This window comes from Malus sylvestris, chromosome 7 (genome assembly GCF_916048215.2).
Source record: "Malus sylvestris chromosome 7, drMalSylv7.2, whole genome shotgun sequence".
Taxonomy (NCBI): Eukaryota; Viridiplantae; Streptophyta; class Magnoliopsida; order Rosales; family Rosaceae; genus Malus; species Malus sylvestris.
The window spans coordinates 17,972,986-17,988,322 of NC_062266.1; the positions used below are offsets into that span (position 1 = coordinate 17,972,986).

General features: G+C 38.1%; 1 protein-coding gene across 4 annotated transcripts; it reads right to left on the minus strand.

The window, feature by feature from the left end:
• Positions 1 to 154: 154 nt before the first annotated feature.
• LOC126628901 (protein CELLULOSE SYNTHASE INTERACTIVE 1-like) lies at positions 155 to 4,065 on the minus strand. Of its 4 annotated transcripts, none has more exons than XM_050298760.1 (3): positions 3,527 to 4,065; positions 3,304 to 3,338; positions 155 to 2,051 (listed from the first exon to the last, which is right to left on the minus strand). In XM_050298760.1, the coding sequence occupies exon 3, from the start codon at positions 2,003 to 2,005 to the stop codon at positions 323 to 325; it is 1,683 nt and encodes a 560-aa protein (XP_050154717.1). In that variant the 5' UTR covers positions 2,006 to 2,051; positions 3,304 to 3,338; positions 3,527 to 4,065; the 3' UTR covers positions 155 to 322. The 4 variants fall into 4 exon arrangements, with proteins under 4 accessions (XP_050154717.1, XP_050154716.1, XP_050154718.1 ...); XM_050298759.1 differs by having other exon boundaries at positions 3,304 to 3,426; XM_050298761.1 differs by lacking the exon at positions 3,304 to 3,338.
• Between the last annotated feature and the right edge of the window lie 11,272 nt (positions 4,066 to 15,337).

Consider the following 15,337-nt stretch of genomic DNA (forward strand, 5'->3'; position numbering starts at 1 on the left):
CTACAACCATGTCTCTTGATCAGAGAAAAAGAGATTTACAACCGATGACATCCGAAAATTGCTCGTGGAGCGACGAGGAGGGAAGCTTTGATGCAAGGGCTAAAACTTTTATGGGATCCCAGAAACTGCACCAGATAGCAGAGAAGGAAAAACATACTGAATTACAGAGATTTTATATTTTAATAAACTTATAAATAATAGGACATACATAACATAGATTACACCAGGCTTGCCAAGTTCAAATGACAAACTACGTTTCATTTAGACCATGAAACAGCAAGCTTCACAGAACTTACAAAAAAGCACACTTGCATTTCTTCCTCTATTTTCTGGTGAAGAAACTTCTTAACTTCCCTCTTTCCAGCCGTTCGAGTAGCTTCTTCGCTCCGGGGATGTCCATCTCTGTAAGCTTCTTGAGGTACCCGATTGCTCCATACGAGACCATCAGCTTCTTGCATTTCTTACTTGAACACAGTAATCCGAGGCAACAAACTGCGTTTTTTTTCGCCGTGTTTTGAGGACTAGGGTCAAGTAGTTGGACTAGATTTGGAACACTTTTGTCATCCGTTTTCACTTCTTTGCAATTGTGGGAAAGGGTCATCAGGCTCGAAACTGCCTGTGCTGCAACCTCTCTCGCGCTGTTTGATTTAGCCTCGAGCATCTTGACAAGGAGAGGAAGGCACCCCGCTTCACCAATCAGTTTTTTCATCTCTGTAGAGCTGCAAACCTTGCAAATTGCAGATGCAGCAGCTTGCTGTGCGCCTAGTGAACCGGTTTTAAGCACATGAACAATGCATGGAAGGAAACCAAGAGAAACCAAAACTTCCATAGAAACCGAGCCAACCAAATTCCTCAATGCCCCAACTGCAGACTCTTGTGGCAATGATCCAGCGAGATAAGCCAATAGGCTCCGAATTCCACCTTCCGATATTACAGACCTTCTGAGATTGTCATTGCTTGCAGTGAGATTCTGCAAGCACTCTGCTGCATATTCTTTTGCACCCAATAAAATACCACAATCAAGCAGATTGATCATAACTTTTACAATGCCTTCCTCAGCTAGAGCTTGTTGAACCTCCGGGACAGCAGATATGTTCTTCAAAGTGCTAGCTGAAGCAGCCTGAGAAACAGAATCACCAGTTTGGCAGATCTCAACCAGTGGACGAACCCCGCCATGCCCAACAATTGCGCGTGCTGCTTCAGCGGACATGGACAACCTCTGAAGCGAAATTGTAGCCTTCTCTTTACCAACTGCACTACCAGACTCAACAAGCCTGATTAGAGGTGGCAAAACCCCTTCAGAAACAAGCCAATTTTCACAACTTCCGGATTCTGCAAGTGAGCAAATTACAGTTACAGTCTTTTCTCGGATACGAGGAGATGTTGCAGTGAGCAGCTGGACTAAAGCAGCAATGTTGCTGCGACTCATAACTGACAGCACATTCTTCTCATCCTCTTTCATGACCTCAACAAGACTGTCAAGAGCACTATGTTTCGCGTCTAAGTGACCAATCTGAAGCCGTGCAAGCAGCTCCCTTATGTTACCATTAGAAGCAGCCTCAGGCCCATTTGAAGAACCGGTCATAGCTAAAGGCAAAGTAGCCTCACCAAGCACCCCGGTCTTGATCAAAAGCCCGCAATCCCGCAAATTTAAATCCAGTTTCCCAGACAGTGCATCCAGATTGCTCTGCATCCGAAGTTTTCCTTCATGTTTCTCCCCCACACAAAACTCCGCCAATTCAATAACTTCCTTAACCGTCTTGGATACCGACTGCAATTGCTCCTTACAAAGAGCATTCTTGGAGAAGCACGGATGACCAGACAAGTCCGATAAACGCGAAGGGATTTGCTCCAACTTTGAAATGATCGTCTTCCATCGACCCGGAAACCCCTTAACCTCTCTTGCCTTGTTCAGTGCCAATGGAACAAGCACCCTAGCATGTGACAACCATTCTTCCACTGATCGTGTGTCAATCGGAACCTCATTGCCACCTTCTTCTACCATGATTCAATAAGGGTAATGATAAAACTGGATACCAGAGCTCACGCAACTGAAGTTTGGAAGAAAACAAAGGCTTCTAAGAATGCTAACAAATAAGAAAATGCAAAGTAAAGATATATGTGCATATAAAACTAAAAGGCAGTGGAGCAGTTGCAATCATAAAAAAGGTCGTACCCAGTGCACAAGGCTCCCGCTTTACGCAGGGTCTGGGAGAGGTGAATGTCGGCTAGCCTTACCCCCATTTTATGGGAGCAGTTGCAATCATAAACGTATAAATTATGCAATTAAGGAAGAAATTAAACAATATCATTAGATGTAAATAAAAACAAATAGGGCAACATCTATAGCTTCAAGAATCTTGTATGGTCACAGCAAGCTTGCTTTGCTGAAAACAATATCTGACCAACCATATGGGAAATTACCTAAAAGATGCCCAAGGAAAGATACTGTTGGCAAGTCATCATTAAATGCCCCAAACAAAAATTCAATCCTAAAAAATGTATATTTTTAATGACGATTATAAACTTGGAAGCAATCATATCAACTCACACGCACCGGATTCTATCAGAACTCCAAAATTAATTGAGAGAAAAAACAATTGGTTAAAAACTTTATAATATGAAATAAAAGTTTGCTTTTAAAAGGCTAAGCAGAAAGCAGTGCCGTCCAATTAAAGTTGGTACATGTTTCTGCTGTAAGTGAAATCAAATCAGTCTTCACTTCTACTAAATGTTATGAGGGAAATATATGTGACCAGTGAGGAGTACATTGGTGCGTGAATCTTAAAGCTTGACTCAACCATGATCATGATGAATAAATAACTTGATCTCGACCCTAATTTCGAATCCATCTTTCTGGCGTTTAGATTAGATTAAAGTAAAATACCGCTCGTAAATAAATTATATTTTCACACTGCTTTTTTACCTCTCACACAGCTATGTTAATTTTTGTCCATTGATTTTCCTGAATTCATTTGATCCGAATCCGAAAATTAAGAGAAGTGCGAGAGGCAAAAATGAGTGTGTAGGAACCATCCTATAATTAGTCTTGATCGATATCCAAGGGTCAAGATTTCATGGAAAGAGACTGGGAAAGTAGGGATTCTTAACTTGGTTGCCATTTTTACTCATAAAAGAAGCTAAGTGGTTTGAGAGAGAGAGGCTTTACTTTGAAGGGAAGGTACAAGTCTCTATCCCAAGTTGTACAAATAGAGTGTGTCTAAAACTTCAGCTAGATGGATGGACCAAACCCCACAAAATAGTTTCAAGGAAATTTCAAAGAAACAATAATGAAACAAATACCTCAAGCTGATTTGACTTTGCTTAAAATCCAGAGGCTTCCACCATTGACAGCCACAATGATGAGAGAAATGCCCTCCTCTCCCTCTCCCTCTCCCTCTCTCTAACTATCAGTCCCTTCTGTTCCTGCAACCACAAAAGGAATGCAATGACCCCAGAACCATAAGTAATTGGTAAATATGATAAAATCCAGAAAAATGAAAAGACAACAAGGCCAAGGACCAACCTCAGAAAGCAACCCACTATAGCTTGCACAATCTGTTTCCCTGTGATCAACTTCAGCAGAACCCAGATCAAATTGACCGTCAAACCTCTCTCTCTCTCTCTCTCTCTCTCTCTCTCTCTCTCTCTCTCTCTAAATAACAAAACCCAACTCAGCAATGGTGCCAAAATCAGCAATCAAACAGCAGCTGGATCTCTCTCTCTCTCTCTCTCTCTCTCTCTCACTCACTTTCAAGTGGCAGTTTCAGAAACTACCCAGAAATCCCAGAAAAAAAATCTGCTTGCAGTTACAGTAACAGGAAGAAATGGTCGAAACCCAATTTAAAAAAACAGAAGCAGACAGTGGAGAACAGAAAGAGAATCTTCAACCTCGAAGCAGCTAGCTCGATTTCAAACTCGACCCACTTCAAATTTTTGAACTTTTTTTTTGTTTTTCTAACACAACCAGACAGCAGCTGAATATTTATACATACAAAATCAAATTCCACATTCAAATATCTTCTCTCTCTCTCTCTCTCTCTCTAATGGAAGCGAATTAAATGACAAAATGTCACTCTCTCTCTCTCTCTCTCTCTCTCTAAGATGGAAGAAAATAAAATTTAAAAAGAAAATTATCTTTTACTGTGTATTCTATGTGGAGAGAGAAAATGCGTGCTTGTGTTTGGAATATGATCTAAAATATCAATAATATCTCGATATTTTTATTGAAATTTTCGTGTTTTTTGACTATTGATATTTCTGATATTACATTGCTAAGTCACTCATGTATCTTACCATGCAATGTATAAAGTGTAAAATATTGTACTAATTCATTATATATAAATGATTATGGTGTGTTTAAACTTCTTTAATTAATTACTACATATTTTCTACACTCACAATGTTTGCCAGCTCTCTATATAATCAACTTAAATCAGTTATATCTATCATGTAATGTATTTCCTTCCAATTTTTTGTGATAAACTAATAGATAATTAACTAACTAATCGATAATATCCCGATATTTCTATCGAAATTTCCGTATTTTTGGACAATCGATATTTCCGATATCATCGATATTTTATAGGCCTTAAATGTCGAGCAAGATTGAGTGATCGATGGCTATGATTGCGAGTAAGGCAGAAAATCCGACCGTTGGCCATTGGGTAAATTTTGAATGTTCTTCTTTTTATTATTCGAATTGTTTTACGTTTCCGATGTGATGATGTGGATTTGCTTCCACGTGTGAGGTGAGGGTTTTGACCCTTGAATTATAACCCCTCAATTATTATTATTTTTTTATAAATTAACTCTCTAAATTTTTGAAGTTGGCCTATACATCCCTCGCCGTTAAAAAACTGGACCTAATTTCTTTAACTCTGACAACGAGGGGTAAATGGGTCAATTTCAAGAAGTTTAAGTCCTCAGTTATACCCAAAAAATAAAAGAGTTGAGAGGGTGAAACAATTCCCTGTAACTTTATTTCTATTTGATTCTATCTATATCATATTAGATTACATTATGTGCTGCGATAGTATTTCAATTAACATTATAGTTCAGAGATTCAAACGATACTTTACTCCTTATGACATTTCAAGTTGGCTGTTTTTGCTATTCAAAGAGGTCACACGTGTGAGAGTGATTGTTTGGTCTGGAAATGACATGGTGTGCAATTACAAATAGCAATAATGTGGTTCAACTTCGTATTTGGCGAGAACCGAACTTAAGATCTTTCACTTACAAGTGAAGATGAATACTACTAAACCGGAGTACTAAGGCCCATTTTGATATTTTTTTTTTTTCACCATAAACTGCTTCATTTTAAAGTTAAGCAGTAAAAAAGTGTTTGGTAAAAATAAAATGTACTGCTTATTTTAAAAGCAATGACCTTTAGAAAGCAGCCTATAGGTTCCCTTCAAAAGTTGCTTTAATAAAAAATGGAGTTGAGCCATTAGAATATTTTTAAATTCTGTAATAAGCTCATTAATTTTAAACAATGACATTATTTATCCTCCTAGACATTGCTTTTATATTGCTTTTCATACTCACAACACTTTTGAAAATATAGTCTATCAAACGCTCAACTGTTTTATTTTGCAACTAATTATTCTTAAAGCACAAGAGAAGCAATTTATTAAAAAAGCATAGCAATCCCAAACTGGCCCTAAGTAGCACTTCTCTTACACCATTTGATTCTCTTATGTTTTATTCAATTTCAAGAACATAAATAAATAAAAATGTGTATGAAAGAAATTTGTGTTATTTATGAAAGACATTTCCAATTTTAAATATATGGATGATTGATGTGGTAGGCAACTAAAAAAACTTGACTACATGGCTAAATGGGCTCCACCCTCTAATTTGAACAAAACCTAACATGCATCAATTTTCTTGCTTGAGTTCTTTTTAAAATTCCAAAATAGTGAATTTTAAGAAATGAAATTTAACTGTTGTATGCAATTGCTGAGAACTTGCCACCGCTACTTGATCTACAACATTACCACCGTCTTCACCACCTTCAACCCTACTATTAGCTTCATTACCGTCACCTCTACTAGCATCACCTTGTCACAAGGCCTAGCAAATTTTTACACGATCCATTAACCTGACACGAAATTAACAGATTTCGAGTTGATGCGTTAAAAAATCGGATCGTTATCGGGTAACTTGATAAGCACATGTTAAGATAACAGGTCAGTACATGTATACACATAGGTAAACCATTATGATACACCCTGACCTGGAATGTCCATTTGAACTCCGAATCGAGCTGTGCTGTTTGGTCAATATTGCACTCATCACATGCGTGATGTAAGCATTCTCGGTTCTTGAACCTAATTGTCGAATATGCCACCTCGTTGAATACGAAAAACGTGTTAGCTTTTCTAAGTTTTGGACAATTTAGACGACTTTTCGACATTCTAGATGATCATTTTGGACTTTAAGTGAAGAAATTCGCTGCCAAGGAAAGATTTAGATTGGAGACAAGCTGATGGGGCTAACATATCGATAATTGTGCACCACCGGAAATTTTACTCATTAATCCCACTAATATTATCTCGTTATCATTACCACCCCTTTCGAGTTAGGAAACCAAAAATAGTTTTTATTCCTTGGTAGTACCTGTTAGTATACCATCTATCAGAATCCCTATGAAGTTTTACTTTTCGTCAAAATCTCTGGAAATGTTTCGAACGACAATGTGGTGCTAAAGTGGTAGCACTTAACAGAAGAACATCTAGAGAACGATCATTTGGTCCCCAACAATACTAATCTTTCAAACATAGTAATAATTCCGGATCTTTAGGAGGAAGATCGATATCTGTTAAGGTCCATTCTGAAATAGATTATTAGCAATTTCCATTCATGAGCTTAGAACATTCCAACCAATACTAGTTCCAAATTTTATTTCGGTGTTGTACTCGTTGTTGCGATGGGTATAGGCATAGGAGTACGAATTATTATACCTTCAATTAGCAGTAATCAATCTCCCATAGAATCAACGAAACCAAGTCATAAGACCAATTCCTTACTAATCAACCGAAACTACCTATCAGAGCGGGCTTTAACCTGTAATTAGCTTATGGTGGCGCTACTAATTGATGATATTGTTCGATATCCAGGAGCTGTCAACCAGTATTCAGGCGGTATGATTTTTGATAACAGACACATGCTAATATATGGAAGTAATACCTTCATGTGAGAACGATAGTTCATAGTTTCATGGTAACGAACAATGTTAAAATATCACAAATGTGTTAATTAGCGACGCGTCTGATAGACTGATTAACAATGAGTTCTTGAGCTAAAGAAATTAAATCGTGGAAAGTTAGGAGCAAGCCTTATAGAAGGACAATAAACTCACAGTTGTGTTAACCATTTTACCCATCTAGGTAATCAAGACCTCTTTAACCAGTCACCTTTACGATCATTTCCATAGACAAACATTAAAACCAAAGCGTTAATTAATTTTCTGATGGAAGAGCGAAATGAAATACTTTAACTGCAACCCAAAATAAAAAGAAGGTGGCTAAGTTCTTCACAAGATATATTACAAATATGTACATCCAAAAAAGAAGCATAATCTTTGCTTCACTAAGAACAAGTTTGAGGTGCTCAAAAGAAAGTCCCAAAAGATAAAGTACAAGATAGGATGTAGGGGTAACCTAACACTCCAAATCTCTGATAACTGAACTGCTACCCCACCTACGTACCCCTTGAAAGCTACTCGAACTTGTTACCTGAAAGATCAGTGCCTACATCATCGGAATGGTGCACCGGGCAAACAACAACTCGGATAAGCTACGAAACTTGTGTGAGCGACAATAATACGAGTATATGATACTAATAATAAAACCAGTGATCAATCATAATTTATAAACCTTGAACATAAATCATTCATAAGAAATCAATACCAAACCTTGCAAACTCCGAAGGAGTCACACATACATCCAACGACTTTTCTAAATCAAAACTCAAAGTTCTTGAAGCCAAAATTCACGGATACACTCAAAACTAGAGCTAGAGAGATGTCGTTCGGCCGAAGCCTGCACAAGTAACCAAATAGGAAGTGGCCCCCCAAAGCAGATCAACCAAGCAGAGCCACCACTGAGAAAGTAACCAAGTAGGTAGTAACCCCCCAATGCGGATTAACCAAGCAGAATCACTCCTACAACTATTGGGAAGTGATCACCTAATGCGGATTAACCAAGCATGATCACCCCTAAATGTGTATGGCCATACCTAGGATATAAAGATCGCCCAACGCGGATTAACCAAGCAAGACCATCCATGTACCATTGTTACGTGGTGCAGACTTAGTGTCACCTAACTCCATGACACTAGGGTAATGGTCCTTTACAATCTCTCATGTTTATCAAACCATCAAATATATATTTCAAAACACAATCCATCAACAGTTCAAATATCCAAGTCACATAATGTTTCATAAGTAGATTGATGGCAACTTTATAACAACAATGATTTAGCATAAGACCTATTTTAAGAATCCATGGTGTAACTACAAAGTATATTAGCACAGAAGATTTCAAAGTAATAACCATATCACATAGATTAAAATTACTCACATGAGGTCCACACTAACGCACTCTAGCATGGAATTCAAGCATCAAGCTCTATCACCACCTAAAACAAAGCACAAGTCCACATTTAGGCTTCTCTCGATAAATTCACATACCCAAAACTCTCATAAGTCTCCCACAACGACATTTAATGAGAATCAAACCGTCGATCAAAGGTATGGTCCATGATCTTACATCACTTGCTCTGTAAGATCCAACCACTAGATTTTCACTAGTAAGTCCCTAAGGTCCTTAACAATATTTACAATAGCATACTAAAATTTGGTGTCAATTCAATGGTAAGATTATCAATTGCTAGAATATTCAAGTGGCGGACCTTATCGAAAATATACTTAACCAACAACATTTCATAAATCAAATGTCACACATCGGAAAATTCAACTTTTTCCAAAAATTCTCAAATTTTACAAGAATGAAGATCTCAACAAGTAGAGTAAACTTTAAACCTGTGGTTGAGTCTAATTTGGTCGGGAATGCCCTCAAATTGGCTCGCACCCGTCGAAACCCTAAGGTGGGTGTTCTTCAATTCGGCTTCCTTGGTGTTCCTACGCCCCAACCACCAGTTGGGTCTTGTTCCTGGGTCCAAGGAAAGTTGATTAAGGGTGATGGTGAATGGTACTCACTGGAACGACGAATTGCCGTCGAAAACCCCCGGGTTCTCTAGTGGAGTTCTACCCGAATTAGACCTTAAAAATCCTTGATTTTTGGTGGAGATGGAAGGAAGAAGATAGTTAAGCAAGTTGCAGGTGAAGGAGATAAGAAAATCAGCTGAGAAATAGAGGAATTGGCCTGAAATTGGCCGGTTTGAAAATGAGTAGGTGGAGCGCACAGGTTCACAAAATAGGGGGGGAAATGTCCCTTCTCTCCTCCCTAATTGGTCCTTCCTAACCCTTTAAAATCTGATTGGTCCCTTTTTTTTATTTTTATTTTTTTATTTTAACTAACTTAACCTTTAACCTACAATTTATAGTTCACAACTTCAAACGTCCGTAACTATACCGTTATAATTCGGACTCACGAACGGCTTTCGCCTATGTGTTCGTGGGTTCGAGATCTATTTACTAAACTTAAAATTAATGGAATTAAAATTAACTAATAAAGATAACGTAATCGCGAAATACGAATTTAAAATATGAGATACCTAATAAATGGTGAAATTCCGAGGATGGGATTTCACACATGCACACTCTTCCATTTAGGGACTTTTAGGTTTAACTTTATTCACATTTTCCACCTCACTACACTTTATGTCTTCGTCACCTTCCGGGTGTCGGCCAGTATAACTCGATTCGGAATCCAGATGGACATTCTGGGTCGGGGTGTGTCACGTTACCTAATAAGAAAAAACGAATTTAATAATTTTAAACTACTAAAAAAACATACTATAAAATATATTTATGTGGCAATGTGGTATGTGTAAATTCTATACATTATAGTTTTCTTAAGGAGAATTTTGATCTAGATGTTTGGTTTTAGAATTTCTTAGACCAAATATCTAAGGCTTTTAGAGATTTGATCAAACTACTTTTCTACAATTTTAATTAATTTCGAATTACATAAATTGTTAATTATTATAATTAATTTACTAATTAAATCTCATGTAACAAATTCTTAAAATCTTGCAAAGGAAGATATTGTTAATTTATGTCCCATTAATTCAATATATTTCAAAAAAAAAAATCTATAATAGAAAAAGGTTGAGTTATGGATGCAAAAAAGACGACGATTTTTTTTAACAAAAGAAAAACCAAACGGTGATATTAAATCTCATGTACTCTAAATGATATCACATACATGATATATATATACACACACATACTAAAAAATTGTGACAGCCCGTCCCTAAAAATTATGGTTTTTATAATTTTAATGCGTGAAATTACGAAATGCCCTACGGGCAAAGCGGGATTTTTTTGAGGACGTATGTGATTATCGTATATTTTGTCATGTTTCTTGACATATTCGGATAGAGCTCGATCTTACGGACGCGTAGGCACTAGTAGAAGTGATTTTGGAGTTATGGTTAAAGTTTTATTGAGTTACGAACCCGTAAGTATTTGAAATGAAATACTATTTTAATTATGTTACACTATTTTTTTATTATTACTAATTGAATTATAGGCTATTGGTGTGTGTGGGCGGGGGGGGGGGGGGAAGTAGGAAAAATAGAAAAGAAAGAAAACGGGGGAGAATAAGAGGGAACATGAGAGAAAAGGAGAGAGTGGTCGAATGGGGAGAAGAGAGAGGAATGAGGAGATCCAATCAGAAACAAGGGAAGGGAGAGAAGGGAGAGAGGTGTGACCACATCGGATCTCGTCGACCCGTACACCCAGCCCGTTCGACCCGGTTGGATTCTGGTGGTTCCTAGCCAATTTTCACCCAAATACCACCTGTAATCAACCTCATACTCCTTCTGCTTCATCATTCATTCAAGATTGGATGGAAACTAGACCAAACTATAGCGTTTTGTGGTGGGATACCCAGAAGCTTCTGTGGTGGAAATCCGCCATTTTTAATGAATTACAGTCGATCTCCACCACCATTAGACTTCCCTTGAGGCCTAGAACAATGCCCAATCATTGGTTGGAGCGTCAGGGTCAAATTAGGGACAAATCAAGAACACCCATTTCTAGGGTTCCCGGCGGGTTCGAGGAAAATTGGAGCCTTTCCAAGCCAAATTGGACTTGATCGTAGGTATAAAGTTTTCTCTACTCTTTGAGATCTTCATTTCTATAATTTTTGAGAATTTTTAGAAATAGTTGAGTTTTTTGGCGAGCCAGGGAGGTCGACCGCCACCCGCGGCGGCTGGTGCGGTGGCGCATGGCTAGGGGGCCGTCGATGTTATTCATAGGCTAATTATATGCCTTGAGTTCAGTTTTGGTAATTGTATGACGTATGTTGATTGTTAGAATCTAAATTCTCTACGTTACGTTAATAGGTCGTTGTATGAATCGACAATCCGACCATTGGATCATTGGATCGTCACCAAACTTTAATACGTTATAGTATGTAATATTTGAGGACTATAGGAACTTATGGATCGGGAATCCGATATACGGATCTTCCCGAATTGGATTTGTAAGTTCATAAAATAAAAGGTTAACCGCCACTTGGTTTTGACAATTGGCGGAGGTCCGACTGTTGGATCGTAATGGGACTTTAGGATGTTGTTCTAGAAGTATAATGTGGATCTTTGGAAAAGTAACCGATCCGAAATCCGTGATGCATATCTTCCGAATTGAAATACGTAGGGATGTGTTTTATGTAAATTATGTATTTTATCGGTATGAACTCTGAGATGTGATTTGATAATTGGTCATAGGCGACGATGGTTCGTGATGTCTCGATATGCGTGCTAGGGATTCGTAGCGTGAACCTCAGGTAAGTGGGTATTTTCCTTTATATATATATATATATATATGATTGATAATTCTACAAACGGTTATAAACTGATTATTGCATATAATTACTGTGAATGCTTTGAAGTACTAATGTGAACTACGAATGGCTTGATCCCTATTTAGGGTACGTAGGCAATCTAACGAGACGTTAGATGCAGCATACAGTAAATGAGACTAAATAATTGAGACAATGGCCTTGTTTAGGGAATTGAGTAATGTGAGGGACATTGGTGGAAAATGTGAGATTTAACCTTATGATTTGGTGGTTAAATGTTAGTCATAAATCAATGTGTAAATAATCAAGCATTTGAAGTAAGGAAACGTAAGTAATGATAGTTAATTAAACTAGTGTCTACTTGGGCTTATCACCGATAATCACTCTAAAAAATAAATAGTTCGGAAGTAGGGCGTTACAGCTTATGCATTTTTATGCCATATTATATATATATATATATGTATGTATATAATTGAAAGTGCTATAACATGGTTGAGTATCAGATTGCATCATGGTTTATCTATATGTATATTACCTGCACCTAATTATTATGAACATTTTGAAGTGCAAAGGTGAATGTAGGACACCCATGTAAGTTCAGGTGAGTTTATGGTATTAGTTGAAATGATGGAGTTATGGTATGACTACATGTATGTTTTAGGCAACTTCAACCTTGTCGTATAGGTTGCAATGATAGACAACTCCGACACTGCCGTACAGGTTGCCCATGAGTTGTATATGTTACAATAGATGCAGTTAGAGCTCATAAACCTGCACCCCGGTGTTAGTGCTCCCGCCCGTGGCCAGGGCACAGTCCTTCACGTGATGTTCACTTCCCGCACCTTACGCTCACCTTGGATCCAAGGTTGGTGCACAGTCCTGTCGTACAGACCACTATAGGTGGTTCTGACACGTAGATGACCTGCGTTTATTCGCACAGTCTTCACTTGAGCGTACTTATTTACACCCAGTCCTGTTGTACAGACCACTATAGGTGGTTCCGACTCGTGTGCAGGGCTATGTGATGAGATATGGATAGTCGTACATGTCACTATAGGTGACTCCGACTTATGAGCTAGCATTGATTGATGAGATATGGATAAGTCGTACATGTCACTATAGGTGACTCCGACTTATGAGCTAGCATATGTGATGAGATATGGATAGTCGTACAGATCACTATAGGTGACTCCGACTTATGAGCTAGCATCGATTGATGAGATATGGATAAGTCGTACATGTCACTATAGGTGACTCCGACTTATGAGCAAGCATATGTGATGAGATATGGATAGTCATACAGATCACTATAGGTGACTCGGACTTATGAGCTAGCATAAGTGATGAGATACGGATAAGTCATACAGATCATTATTGGTGACTCTGACTTATGAGTTAACATTGATTGATGAATTGTGGTTGTAGTCGTACAGGTCACCATAGGTGACTCCGACTAGCGTGCTAGTATGGGTTTTTAAGCACATGATTATTTATATTGCTAATGAGATGCTGTGTCGTGATATACTTTTGGATTTACTGTTAGTATACTTTTGATTTCATACTTTTCCGTAGTATGATTTTCTGGAAATTAAACAGGTGTTATGGTGAGGGATTATATTGTTTAGAAGGTTTTTATTAAAGCCCTATTTTTTTTTCTGGCTCACTCACTCTTGTTTTTATCCCTCCAGGTCTAGTAGTAGAGCTTTTGTATCGACGAGGATTCGTAGCAAGTTTTGGTATTGAAGATTACCTTCGATGGTATGATTTTCAATCCACTTTACTATACTTATGCTCTGACATCACGTGTGAAATGAGTTCATTTCCGCTCACAGCATACTCTTGCATTTAGACACTTTTAGGTTTAAATTTATCCATTTTTTCCACATCATTACACTTTATGTGACACACCCCGTCCCGAAGGAGGGCATGCTGGCCGTCACGTGAGAGTGACGTAACCATTTACACAGTTCGGAAGCTTTAAAAATACAATTATTAAGATAAAACACCCGAGGGTGAGTCCTACTTTTGTGAATTCTGTCAGAACACCGTTGGATTCCTCGTGGCCACCAAAGCTCTGCTATCTAGAACCTGGAGGGGCGCAAAACAAAATTGAGTGGGTCAGTAAAACAAAGTTTTTCGAAAACATTTCATTTAAAATATTTCTAACCCCTCACCGTAAAACCTGTATACTTTCCCCAAAAAAAGGTATATAAAAATACTTTCCCTATATAAACATATATATATCATCAAAAGCTCAAATCACAATCCTTCAACGCTTTTCAGAAAAAATATGCCATGTCATGCCATATGCCAAAATATAATATGAATACATCAATATAAATCAGGTGAAATAATAAATCAATCGGAGACCCTATAGTGGTCCTGTACGGCTGATTCTACAGCTCAATATCTCATCCAGTCGGAGTCATCAACTGTGACCTGTACGGCCCTGCCAAAGTCACCAACTGTGACCTGTACGGCACTACACTGCACATAAGTCGGAACTACCTATAGTAGTCTGTACGACTAAGATGGTGAGCGTGTGATGCATGATGCAGGGTGAATAACATACCGGAACCCCTCTAATGGTCTGTACGACTGGCATGTTGGAACCACCTCTAGTGGTCTGTACGACTAGCATCTACTTGGATCCAAGGTGAGCGTGTGATGCATGATGCAGGGTGAATAACATAAGCACTAACACCGGGGGTGCAGGTTGTGAGCTCTCAACACAATTCACATCATCAATAAATCACATGAACAACATAAACCTCACCTGATACTCACCTGTGCGTTCACATCACCATTTCACATATATGCATCATATACCAAATCATATAATTCATAATATGCATGTATGGCATTTTAAAACGTACTTTCATTTAAACTCAATTTCTGGGAAAAATATCAATAGTATATAGGTAATACGAAAACAAAACTGCCCACTCACCTGGAGTTCGCCCAACAACTCCCTAGCACAGCACATCAAGGCGTCATGACAATCGGCGCCTAGAACAATAATCAAATCCAACCTCAGAAATCATATCGATAGAATATAACTTATATAAAATACGTCACTACGCAGTTCGATCCGGAAGATCTGCAACTCAGATTTCCAATCCATAACTTCCAGAGGTCCACAATAAATCTCTAGAACAACATCCTAAAATTTCCTTACCATCCAACGGTCGGACCTCCGTCAATTTCCAAAACCAAGTGACGGTTAACATTCTATTTTATGAACTTACAACTCCAATTCCGGAAGATCCGTAAATCGGATTCCCAATCCGTAAGTTCCTATAATCCTCAAATATTACGTATTACAACGTATCAAAGTT